Source organism: Nilaparvata lugens, chromosome 2, assembly GCF_014356525.2.
Source record: "Nilaparvata lugens isolate BPH chromosome 2, ASM1435652v1, whole genome shotgun sequence".
In the NCBI taxonomy this organism is placed as follows: domain Eukaryota; kingdom Metazoa; phylum Arthropoda; class Insecta; order Hemiptera; family Delphacidae; genus Nilaparvata; species Nilaparvata lugens.
Window position 1 is genome coordinate 1,257,595 of NC_052505.1, and position 14,097 is coordinate 1,271,691.

General features: G+C 35.6%; 1 protein-coding gene across 1 annotated transcript in view; it reads right to left on the reverse strand.

Annotated features, from left to right (window-relative positions):
* Positions 1-14,097, reverse strand: part of LOC111050819 (lachesin-like) — a gene marked incomplete in the record, with an annotated part of 415,558 nt that overhangs the window by 11,488 nt on the left and 389,973 nt on the right. The window contains 2 exon segments of the mRNA XM_039421521.1: positions 7,229-7,399; positions 11,898-12,029. Coding sequence (XP_039277455.1) covers positions 7,229-7,399; positions 11,898-12,029 — 303 coding nt within the window.

Consider the following 14,097-nt stretch of genomic DNA (forward strand, 5'->3'; position numbering starts at 1 on the left):
CATTGAATATTAAAAGTGGGTAATTATGGGTAAAATTGCCTGAATAATGTAGTAGTGTTTGAATGGCGGGGGGCAGCTGTGTGGTGTGTGCTGTGGTGGCACTGTGCTGTCGTTGTCCTTGGTTATAATATATAATGTAATAATTAGCGCGTTGTGCTTCGTTGCACCTCTGCTCACTATAGCAGCCCACTCACTGTTACCAACTTAATTTTGATTTTGCTGCACTGGTGCTCCATATAACCTACTAACTATTTTGCGTTGTCATGCTGCAAATCTGGAGTACGCAAAGTACTCACTTTGCGCACTAGTGCGGAAAAGTGATTCTTTGCAGCCTGCAATCAGTGCACAAATGGTCACTTTTCAGGGTATCTGTAGGAAAAGAATATAATTATTATAGCACCATTTGAAATTAATAAAAATAAGAAAGTCATAATTTGTAGGCTATTTTTATTCTATTATTTTATTAATTTCAAAGGGTACTATAATAATTTTTTATGTTTTGTTATAATTTATCCTGCAAAAACATTATTTTGTGACATTGACCTATGAATTTGAATTTGAATAAGAAGTGAAATGAATTATAGTGAGATCCACGTTATAATGACAGTATTTGATTAACATTAGTGTTGCCATCCTTGTCTATCATTCAACGAAGTGAATAGCGCTATCCTTTTCTAGATCTGCAACTACGTTGCCAGATTGTTTTTCTGACAATGTAGAAATATAATTATTTGACAAAATATTCAATCTCAATAATTATGTAAATCTATTATATTGAAAAAAATATTCTCATAACGAATAAGATATTTAATTTATCAGTATTAACAAGATTGAATAGTTAATATGACATCAGATATATCAGCCATCTATAGAAGGCAGTGGCAAGGCAGATATCGGCAACGCTGTTCTTCCACCTTCCTCCACTGCCATTATAACGTGACCCTCACTATAGAAGGTTAATTTATTTATTCATTTATTTTTATTAACAATCACGAATCATAATTATAATATGATTGGGAGAAGACAACAGGCATAGCCCAAAACTGTCTTCTCCCAAATTTTTACAAATAAAAGTTTCAAAAAAGAATGAGGTTAAAGATTTCACTTTTCACTTCAAAAAGTCCAATTTACACTTCAAAACTAATGACTAAACTAAAAATGTTAAATTTTGATATCTTAAAACTAATCAACAACAGGAATATTTCACTCAAAGCTCTACAAATTTGAAATTTTTGAGTAATTTTACAAAATTTTGAGCCAGATTTAATTAGTTAATCCCCGATTTAGTACAGACCTCGTAATGTAGTACATTTTTTGAGCGATCTTTTTATATGCAGGGCCTACCATATCGAGGTTCCATGATATTTCAATATTATTAGTTATCAGATGCTTATCTTGTGATAGTTATTGATATATTCCCCATTATATATTACTTTGAACCTGATTTATTTATTTATTCGTGGATACAATCATGAATCATATTATATGATTGAGGAGGAACAACAGGCTTGTCCCAAAACTAGTCTATTTCCAATTTTTGATAATGATTAACATGTCCAAAAAAGTAGGTTATGTTTCTACTGCAAAAAGTTCAAGGTCAATTTTAGTCCAAAAATGTATATTAGCTGAAAATTTTGAATTTATAGGAATTAGAATTCTAACAAGATTTAATAAGATTGAAATTCATAACAAGTAAAGAAGGAGAAACATGGGTAAAATGCAACGAAGTGTACACTTAAGCTGGGTTTACACCGGAGTTATTAACAAAAAGTTATTAACTTGACTGAATCGTCAAAAATTTCTCTTGACAAAAGTAAATAACTCATGTTTATAACAGAAAATTCCTTGTCATTAACAAGATCTTGTTATCAATGTAATTAATTGACTTCCATATGATTTCATTTAACGAGAGTATTCATATGATAAAACAGCCGGAATAAAAAGCAAAAAATTGTCTTCAAATTTTGAATTGAAACATGTGTGTGATCATAAATATAATGATCTTCATCTGATTTAATGTAAATAAATTATAATGCGTTTACACCAGAGTTTAAAACAAAAATTTTCAACATAAGTTAATAACATTTTTCTTTTGGCTGCTAGTTCTGTTATCAACAAAAGTTAATAACTTTGTCACGTGTTTTGTCTGCACTGTAGTTATTAGGGAACAACTGTAGTTGTAGGGTAGGGATACTGGGCGAGGGGGTTGCGGGGAAGATAGTAACCTGTTAAATTAACAAAAGTTACCGACTCTCGATGGATAACATAAATCTTGTTAATAACAAGGAATTTTCTGTTGAAAACATGAGTTATCGACTTTTTTCAAGAGAATTTTTAGTCGATTCAGTCAAGTTGAGAACTTTTTATTAATAACTCATGTTATCAACTCCGGTGTAAACGCAACTCAACATGATGTGATTAACTTTTCTAATTAACATCAGTTGATAACAAAAATATTAAAAACTTGTGTTATTAACTCCGGTGTAAACGCAGCTTTATCGTGTGATGATTATTGTTATATTCCAAAATATATCTCTACAATGAACCTGAATAAAGTTCATAACAAGTTTTGTAGGAGAAACATAGGTAACTGCAACGAAGTGGACAGAGTCCTCATCTGGTCTCGAGACCTGTTCAACTGCAGCAAGTCTCAAACTTCAAACTTCAATTTATTTAGCGGACAACGCTCCATTGCTCCCAGAAAGCATCAACAATCGGATCTAAGGTCCAAAGCAAAACTGTCACCGTGGAGGAAAAGCAATTCACATTTTATTGATTTGTTCCGGATGGTGATAAGGTTAGGAAGCAGTGGACCAGCAGAATGCACCTAGAAGAGTTTAAAGGTACGATATCAAGACTCCGACCTGAGACTGAGAGATCCGATTAAACTGTATCACTGACAAATGCTTTACAACCGACGCTTAACCGAGGTTTATCGTTTAACCGAGGTTTATCGCTTTTCCGACGTTAACTTTTTGAATGGAGGCCCAGTTCGCCCAGTTAGCTTTACCGGTCGTTCGTAATCAAGCTGGCATTTATTTCATGACCGTGTCACCAACAACAAGACTCTCTTTCTCCCTCTCACCTTCTCTCTTTCTGCCCATATTCTTCCGCTTTGTTTGGCACCTAACGGCAAGAAAAGGCGTCTAAACGTTGAAAGGCGCTCCACCCACGGAAATAAATAAAATAATTTCCGTGGAGCAGTTTCACTTTATTATTGCTGTGCCTTCAAGAGTGAAACAAATAACTTACGTGAGAAGTTAGCCTTGCTCAGGCCTATCGAAGCTGTAATGTTAAAAACTTTGAAGTTTATTTATTTATTTATTAGAACAGTCACAAACACGATATTTGGAAAGAGAAACAGGCAATTGCCCAAAACTTCTTCAATTCCTTGATTTTGGCACATAAATAGTCCAAAGTGAGGTTAAGTTTAAAATTTCTGTTTTCACCAAAGATTAACACTCAGAGAAAAGTTACGAGAACAGAACGAATAAGATGCGGTAGAGTTACAGTGGAAATTCGCTATTATAATGTTTTGCTGGTTATAATTATTAATATTGATATGATTTTTATTTCACCAACAATCTGATTGAACTTGCCAATTAGGGGAGTTACATGTTGTGCAGAAGAATTTGGCAATGGCAACTATTTTCATGTTTTGCTGGTCATAATTACAGTTACTGTATAGAGACAGTAATCCAGGCAACGAATGTTCCAAAAAAGGTACAGATGGCTTTCCATCAAAATTGTTATAGCAGCTTTAGTGTTGAGTGTGAAATTCTCAATACAGCAACAATAGATCATTTGACAATGTAATTTGGACACAATATCTGGAACACAATTAACCTTTGCCAAATTAACCTTTCAGAAGTGTTTAGTATCTTTAAATTGTTAGTTTTAGGTATCTGATGAGATGTTTTTTATTTTGTTGTATTGCTGATGTAAACAATAAAACTTGAAACTTGAATTTTGACTCTGCAGCTCAATTCAGACTAGTTAGAAACTGAACATATTGAAAATCCTCATCCCTAACCCCTGTGCTGAAGGTGGAATACCGGCAAGTTGACTCTTGTTGCTGTATTGAGAATTTCACACTCAACACTAAAGCTGCTATAAAAATTGATGGAAAACATAGAATGGTGTAATAATACATAAAATTAAAGAGAATTGAATCCTCTACAACCCAAGGTCCAGTCGTTATAACGGCTGTAACAATCGTTGGGAGATGCGTAAAATAAGAAAATATTACATGAAAATGAAGAGAATATGATGCTCTTTGAGCTCATGATTAGCACGGATTTTTTCAATCCAACGTTGAAAAGTGAAAAAAGATTAAAAAATCGGAGCCGGAAGGGGTTTTCTTTAAATGTGACACTTTCAAGAGCTCATATCTAGAAAGCTAAAAGAGATATGGAAAAATGTTATAAATGAAACTTGTAGGCTACTTTGTAAGCTTTAATTTTGTAAAAAACCAAAATATGGTACTTTCAAACCACCCCCACCCTCTTAGCACAAGGGATAGGAGTGAGGACTTTTGATATGTTTACCCCCTTACTTTCTTTAAAAGAGTTCCGGGGTCAAAAATTGTGTTCCAAACTTTTCACTCTATAATCTTTCGTTGACTGGACTACAGTATGTCCATATATATTGAAAATAATCTTTTTCTTAGCCTCTACTGAACCTTTCTCATTTTCCAACATAGTTTTAGAACTTTGAAAAATGAATGATGAATAATATAGCGAGTATCTATGATGGTAGTGTAACGTAACTTGAAAAATTACTGGCTATATACTTGTAATATAAAAATGATTACTGATAACATAAGTGGAACCCTCTGTTTTTCCTCACGTTGATCTGTATTTCATATAATTATTATGTTCATGATTAATTACTATATTTGAACAAAATAAATTGAGAAGGCATAACGTGTGCTATTCTTACTTCAATATCGAAGATTAATTTTTTTGCGAGTTGATAGTGTTGTTTTAAGGCCGGTTTCCAAGTTCGGGATTCTGCCAAGCTCTAGACTTTAAACAGCTGGAGTCAAAAAATTGGCTTTCTGAGACAGGGCGTAGTCGCAGTCCAGGTTTAGGCCCGCTGCAAAGTCGAAAAGCAACCCACGCCGTGGGATGTTTTGTAAACCATTGCTAGGCTTCTCTAGACATCTGTGTAATACATGCAATGAATAATCCACTTGTCAGCTGATTGATTATGAATAATTCTATAGCAATGGTTTAGAAAATATCCCACGGCGTGGGTTGCTTTTCGTGAATTGGCGTGGGTCTACTTTGCGGCGGGCCTTAGCCAAGCTCTAGACTTTAAACAGCTGGAGTTGGGAAATTGGCTTTCCGAAACGGGGCGCAGTCGTGGTCCACGTTTAAATTAAATTTAGAAAAAGTAGAAAATTGAACACGAAATAAAAAAAAAAAAGAAAAAATAGAGTAAAGTTTCAGCTATTTTGATTTATTTAGGAATGTTTCATTTCGTCAAGGAAAAACGTTTCCAATTTATTATAGAGATGAGAAAATAAAGATTATCATGAAAACTGCGACTACGCCCCCGTTTCCGAAAGCCAATTTTCTGACTCCAGCTGTTTAAAGTTTCTTAAAGATCTTGAGAAAAATTTTGTTTAAAGATGTTAGCTAAATCCCGAGCTCGGAAATCGGCCCTATATAGGGTATCTAGTCATGCAGCATAATTTGTGGTGGAATAATTTGTGTCTTCACTTATTTATAGTCTGCTATAGTGTCTTCATGCCATCATTATAAACCTATGCTATAAAAATTATTCAGTAAAAGAGCACTCATTATAAATAGCGTCTTTCTTCGTTAGGACTACTCTTGAATAAAAATAAAATTCAAGTACCGAAACGGGGCGTAGTCACTACAATCATAGAGAAACGATAGCATAAGTAGATATCCCATGGTTTAGTGCGTTTATGTCGCAACTTCTACTGTTATCCCAAGCCGATAGTTCACGTAGTTCTTTCCTATGCAGCTGTGTGACGCTGGTAGTCTATCAAATTGTGCCGTTTATACACTATCACCCCAACAAAACAGTAAAAGTTGACAATAATCGACAGTAATCGGCTTGAGATAACAGTAAAAGTTGCGACATAAATTCCCTATACCATGGGATATCTACTTACGCTATTGTTTCTCTATGCTACAATCTCAACTCACACTTACGCGACTCAGGTCGAGAAGAGACTCGACTCTAGTCGAGAGCATGTGTTTTGTAATGGTGACGTCGCGGAGACTAGAATCGACTGGTCTGAGTGTCACCATTTGGAAACACATGCTCTCCACTAGAGTCGAGTCTCTTCTCGACCTGAGTCGCGAAAGTGTGAGTTGAGCCTTAGCTAAATCCCGAGTTCGGAAACCGGCCCTAAGCACGGTATATAAAAGAAGACGGTAGATGTCACGCGCATGTTTGTGCTAAATTTCCGGTGCAGCTGACGTCATTTTATGTCCAATCATCTTTTTTTAACAAATAAGTTTCTTAAATTGCCAATAGGTGTTAAAAACCTCGGTTGGTGGCGATGACGCAATCTAGCTGGCTGGCAACTGCGCATACATTTCATGACCACTACCGTTTTCATCTAAATACCGTGGCCCTAAGCACTACCTCCGTAAACAAATCCGTAGTGCATTCGTGTGACGTCAGCACAGGTAGGGCTCCTACACCAATAAAAACACTAGCTGATATAGATCAGCTGAAATCAAAGAATTTTTATTGGTGTAGGAGCCCTACCTGTGCTGACGTCACACGAATGCACTACGGCTTTGTTTACGGAGGTAGTGCCCTAAGTTAGCCGACGAAAGAAAGGTAGGCCAAGGAACAGGTGGGTGGACCAAGTGATGGATGACCTGAGAAAGATGGGGGTGAGAGGATGGAAGGAAAGAGCCATGAACAGGGAAGAATGGAGGCGTGTTGTGAAGGAGGCCAGAGCTCACCTAGGGCTGTAGCGCCGGATAAAGAAAAGAAGAGAGAAGAGTGCCCTAAGTGATATTCGATTACATCTTTGTGTTTCTATTGTGAATGGCCTTTTCACCAAACACTGTATCAGGAGTTGAAATATTTTATCAGAGGACAGATACCAGAGAAACTGTTGACATTTATTTTTAACAGTGTTTCCTGTGTTTGTAACTATTATAATGTTTTATTAAACAATGTTCTGCTCCTCATAATACAATTTCTATTTTACTAACAAACAGATTGAACTTGCCAATGAGGAGAGTTGAATGCTGTGCAGTGGAAGTTGGCAAGGGCAACGCACCTGAGTCTTTGAACCAGGAGTGCATCGCTTTGGGCGAAGTCTCCACGAAGCACTGGATGACCACGTCGCTGCCGACAGGTGCCGCCACCAGCTGATTCGACACTTTCATCACTGGATGAACTGAAAACATCATCAACAAATTAATTGTTTATTATAGTTCTATAGTGAGGACCGTAAAACTTACAGAGTTTCCTCTCTGGAAACATTCAGTCGACTAACTCTAATCGACAAATTGGCGCTTCAATAGTGAGGTCCTCGTTATAATGGCAGTGTTTGATTAGCAATGGTATTGCTATCCTTGTCTTTCATTCAACAAAGTGGATAGCGCTATCTCTTAATTTCGATATCCAACAGATGAAAGGAAGAATAAACCTCAGGAATTCACAGGAAATTTACCTACCAAAACCAAGATCAGAACATTCCAGACGACACTTCAAATACATAGCTATAAAAATACTCAGTTCACTTCCAGTAACAACAAGGTAAATAACGTCACGTCAGTTATTTAGAAAAGAGATCATTTTGTTGTTGGTTATCCATCTTGTTTCCACTATAATGATTACTATTAAATTTTATAAAACTTTTAAGTGAAAAAGCACTCACATTTTTTGATGTGGCGACGTCCGTTTCGTGCTGGTATCGCACATTTTCAAGCCAAACAGGAACTCGCTGTTTGACCTGTTTGACTTGAAAATGTGCGATACCAGCACGAAACGGACGTCGCCACATCAGAAAATGTAAGTGCTTTTTCACTTTAAAGTTTTATAAAATTTAATAGTAATAAAAGAGATCAAGAAATTCATATTACAAGTAGACTATGTGAATGATTTTTCTACTAAATTAATATAGGGCTAAATTTAGTATGATTTACACAATACAAGACATGAACACTGCAACAATTAAAGATCATTGAACTCACAAATTCCGTCCGGTATGCGTAAGAAGTAAGACAGTATTAAATCCCAATCACTGTCTCTTTCTTCAAAAACGCGTATTCATTTATGTTCTCATTACATCAGCACTTTTAAACAAAAAACGAAACGTTTACTATGAATTAAATTGAACTAAATATGGAAAAACAGCAAACACTCGGTATATAATTTTAAGTTTTGTATATGTGTGTGTGGGTGCATGTGTGAATGTGTGTGCGTGTGAATGTGTGCAAGAATGATTATAAATTGACATATTGATTTATTTCAATATAATATCATATTCAATTATTATGTTCTTCATGATATAATATTCAAATTTGTATATATTGAATTGTTTATTACATATATTCAAGTGTCCCCACACAGGGTAGCCTATAGGGAACACATATTAAAAATTAGGAAACAATATTGTATTTGCTTTTATTTGGGATGTATTTGATTGTTTAATTATTTTTTGAATTTGAATCTTTCTCGGTTTGCTCTGTTGCCAGATCGTCTTTTAACAATGTAGAATTAATAGTTAATTAACAAAATATTTCATCTTAACTATGTAATTATTAAAAAATATAATTTCTTGCTTGATAAAATATAATTGATCATTTTAAACGAGAATGAACAGTTAATAATTACATCAATAAACCTGTATCAGCTACCGTCTATAGAAGGCATTGACAAGACAGAGGATCGGCATCGTCTTTCTCCTATCTTTCTCCACTGCCATTATAACGTGGACCTCACTATAGAATATATAAATTCAATTCATTATTCAATGCCCATTGTGAGAGTGAGGGTGGCCACTAACTACAGGACAAGTGTTGGAGCATGACATGTTCACATTGTGTGAACGGACATAAGTGTCTTGATATCAACATTAGTAGACAGAAGGTTGATCACTCACATGTGTAAGATTCGAAGTGGTGGGGAGAAAGCCAGCGTGACGTCACTTGTAGTAAAAAGTGATAGAGTAACCACACTGAGCATACAGTTTATTCACTGTATCTTCGAATACATTGTCGTTTAATCCCCTCAAGATTGACCCAGAACTAAAAATTATCCATACTCATAGCGAATTAATCACCGATTCTAATGATGTTGTTTATATTTCAAGTTCATTCAACTTGTATGATAAAATGAAATGAATGTTTTTCAGAATCTAAACACGAGACACGCAAAAGTTATAAGCTGGAAAAGCGTTAGTAGACAACGTTATACTATTATAATTTTAGATTAACCCATAAAAAATCTTGATAAACCAATGCATTGAAATAAAACAATAAACCGATCCCGATAAATCCAATGATTTCATTCAATGCACTGAACCATGCTGGTATCGAGCACATGTTCTACGAGAATCAAAATATCTCATCCCCGAAATCACAAGCTGATGTATAGCCAAACTACAAAATATAAACACAACCTAGAAGATAAAGAAACCTAAGGGTTTGAAAGGGGAGATAAGGAGGTGGGTTTTTTGCTTTTATATTGCAAAATGCTTGTATATTCAAATGTTTTGATAATATTGTAAATCAGAAACAGAAAGCTTGCATGTCAGAAAATGTTTGTGTATATAATTTGACTATATGTTTCCGTATGATTTTCAAGATGCGATATTTTGCCTACTCTGTACTACAGCCTACGTCACGGCTGCAGTTCCCCCACTCCAATTACATTTCAACTAAAATACTATAGAGAGTGACCAACCTTCTGTCTACTAACTTTGTCTTGATATGACATTTGAGCTGATACGACACTTTCATCACTGGATGAACTGCAATCACCAACAAATAAATTGTGTTTAACAGTTCTAGAATACATTAATATTCAATTATTCAATGCTCATATACTTTGTATCAAAGTATATTAGGATGATATATTAGGCTGGCCACAAACGGTAAAATATGCATGTATGTGTATGTTTATCATGCACACACACATGTTCATCACGCATGCTTTATCATCAGTGAGAGGCTTCCAACATAAAATAAACAACCAATATCAATATATAAACCACTGGAAAATTACAAATTATAATGACAGAGAAATGATTCAACCTCAAATAGAGCAGCAGAGAGAAAATGAATAACAAAAAAATAGGAGAGACAAAAATAATGACAGAAATATTGAAAATACAAAATCCTAACCTCAAAAAATTTTGCTCGAAGCCTTCCGCTGTTGTGACCCAACATGTGCATCATACATGTTCCACCGTTAGTAGCCAGCCTTAGAAGAATATGGAAATTTGTTGGCTATGGAAATTCGATTATTATTCAGAGCTCACTTAGTTTTAGTTTAGTTTTAGAGATAGAAACGCTCAATGAAAAACCCTCTCGTTGCAAGAGGTATGTTCTGTTTGACTAAAGTGCGAGATAAATTACTTTTAACACGGCTCTTTCTCGAAGACGGAGAGGTCCGATGCTCTATCCTCCACTAATCACTCCCACTACCTAGCAGCATTCTCCTTCTTTTGTGTCTGAGTGAGAGAGCTTTGTAACGCAACGCGGCAACACTCCCTCCATCTATTGCTGGCAATGTTCCAAGTAGTGCACTGGTCAACACGTCAGCAGGTATATTGGTTTGTGTATGTTACAGAGATGTTTTCATCACAAGAACATGAAGCAAAATGACACGGCACATCCAATTGAGCGCAGGATGTCTGTCTGTGACTATGCTACAAACTGTGGAGGGAGAAATGGGTTTCTCCTCTTCATGTTAAAAGTAATTTATCTCGCACTTTAGCTTGATATCTATATCGCGACATTCTTGTTCCATGTTTTGAGAGTTTTCCTCACAGCACGATGCGGTTTCCTGATCAGCATCTTCATAATTATTCCCATTTCGTCTTCGAATGAAAAAAACTCCTAGAATTTGAATGATCTTTGCATTTTGCAAAGTATGTTCTTGAAAAGAAGGCTTCTCTGTTTGGCTTTCGTGTAACTCAATCACGATTAAAATTCAACAAGTATTTGTGCAACCGGCGCTTAGTGATTGAACCGCTTCTTGAAACAATGCAATGTTTCGATTATTTGCATTGATTGACTTATTGATTGATTTATTTCTCATTGATTGACTTTACTGGACAAGGCTTTCTCCTTGGCTATAGTGATAGGCAGAGTTATCAATATAACTCCAAATACACTTTGAATATACAGCCTCTGAATTCTCAAAGTTAGAGAGCTGTTTCTTCAATAGGGGTGATGAAAATTTCAATATATAAAATTAATATTATTCACAACATGAAATATTCAAAATATCCACATGATATAGAAAATATCAGGAGCAATGAATAAAACGAAAGATTGCTCAAATTCAAAACAGTGACTAGATCTACATAGATATAGAAAATTTAAAGAATCAAGTCAACGGTTGCTCTATTTTAATACAGTGACTTTATCTACATGTAACAAATTTCATGGAGTAATAAATCAAACTAACAATTTTTCAATGTTTTGTAGTAGCAAATACTGAATCTGTACTTACAATGAACTTGGACGTTGAAGCCCTTGTGTTGAAACTTTCAATGAGTAATGAATCAAACTAACGACTGCTCAAATACAATACTATATCTTCATACAAAAATCTGCAAGAAGTAATGAAACAGACTAACGATTTCTCAATTTTCTTTTAGTACTAGCTAAAAGAAACTAGTACTGAATTTGAAAGTTAGTACCTACTGAATGTGTACTCACAATGAACTTGGACGTTGAAGCGCTTGCTAACTGTGGGGGGAACTCCATTGGAGGCGATGCACAGGTAGGGACCCATGTCAGTGCGCTGGATGTTACTCAAAAGCAGTGTTTCACCGTCGTACGACCTGACAACTGACAAAATACTAAATAAAAACAAACGATAATATTTGAGATTCAAATAACACAACTACGATGAGATCATATCAAAACTCGTAACAGGAAGTACAATGATTCAATATTATCAGAAATTCAAGTATTTTTAACTATAATTATTATTTAACGAAAATCCTAAATAAATGCTGCAAATCACCCCGAAGACCTCTGCTACTGCAGACATTGTGTCAGGGTTAACAGCTAGATGGAAATTCGATGAGAACTACTATCCAAAAATTAGTTGCCAGCCCGGGAATCGAACCCGGTACCTCCCAATTGCCAGTCAGGAATGCTTGCCCTTACACCAAACTGACAATCCCTGGATAGCAGCGCTCATTTTATACGAAGCCACAGCGGCCAACCAGTTACAGATGGAATTAAATAGAGAATGCATTTATTCAAAAAGTGTTAATTAATATACAATTATTATTATTTAACGAAAATCCTAAATAAATGCTGCAAATCACCCCGAAGACCTCTGCTACTGCAGACATTGACAACAGGGTTAACAGCTAGATGGAAATTCGATGAGAACTACTATCCAAAAATTAGTTGCCAGCCCGGGAATCGAACTCGGTACCTCCCAATTGCCAGTCAGGAATGCTTGCCCTTACACCAAACTGACAATCTCTGGATAGCAGCGCTCATTTTATACGAAGCCACAGCGGCCAACCAGTTACAGATGGGATTAAATAGAGAATGCATTTATTCAAAAAATGCTAATATATAATTATTATTTAACGAAAATCCTAAATAAATGCTGCAAATCAGCCCGAAGAGCTCTGCTACTACAGACATTGACAACAGGGTTAACAGCTAGATGGAAATTCGATGAGAACTACTATCCAAAAATTAGTTGCCAGCCCGGGAATCGAACCCGGTACCTCCCAATTGCCAGTCAGGAATGCTTGCCCTTACACCAAACTGACAATCTCTGGATAGCAGCGCTCATTTTATACGAAGCCACAGCGGCCAACCAGTTACAGGTGGAATTAAATAGAGAATGCATTAATTTAATTCCATCTGTAACTGGTTGGCCGCTGTGGCTTCGTATAAAATGAGCGCTGCAATCCAGAGATTGTCAGTTTGGTGTAAGGGCAAGCATTCCTCACTGGCAATTGGGAGGTACCGGGTTCGATTCCCGGGCTGGCAACTAATTTTTGGATAGTAGTTCTCATCGAATTTCCATCTAGCTGTTAACCCTGTTGTCAATGTCTGCAGTAGCAGAGGTCTTAGGGGTGATTTGCAGCATTTATTTAGGATTTTCGTTAAATGATAATTATATAGTCTATTAATAGCATTTGAATAAATGCATTCTCTATTTAATTCCATCTGTATCAAGTATTTTTATTCTATATTTTGTGAATTTGAACAATCAATCTTTATTCTCAAAAAAAGACAGTGAGAATAATTTCCAATGTCCCATTTAATACATACTGCAAGCTGCTTTTTGTTACCCTACTATGAATAATATTGATCACTATGTTCTCTATGTTATATTTTATGTTCATAGCAATTTAGACAGGTATTACACAAACAGTAACTTTCATCACTTCAAGACTAGACACAGTAAAAAACTAAGAGTTCAGCCATGGCACCTAGAATAAAATGTATTCTAGGTACATTGAGTTCAGCAGTACACCCAAACAAAATGACAGAAAAATGTTTTTTATTTCTCTATATATAAAAATGAATGTCTGTTTGTGTGTTAGTTTGTTCCTTATAGACTCGAGAACTACTTGACAGAACGGCATGAAACTTTGGGAATAAGTGGCGTGAATATTGGGGATGGTTTCTGACCAGAAATTTTAATAGGGGGGCTGATAATAATTATATATTAGTCCATTTTACAGACCTATGTTTTTGAAATTGTCGGCCGAGCGGCTAACGTAGAACGGGAAGATCATCATGATTCATGATCATGTAGTGATAATATGATTTAGCATATAAACTTACCAGCTGTAATAAACACATCACTCTGTGATAAAAATGTTTACTGGTATTGAAACGGTAGTTTTAAGTTCATAGGAAGTCCGTATTGAGATGT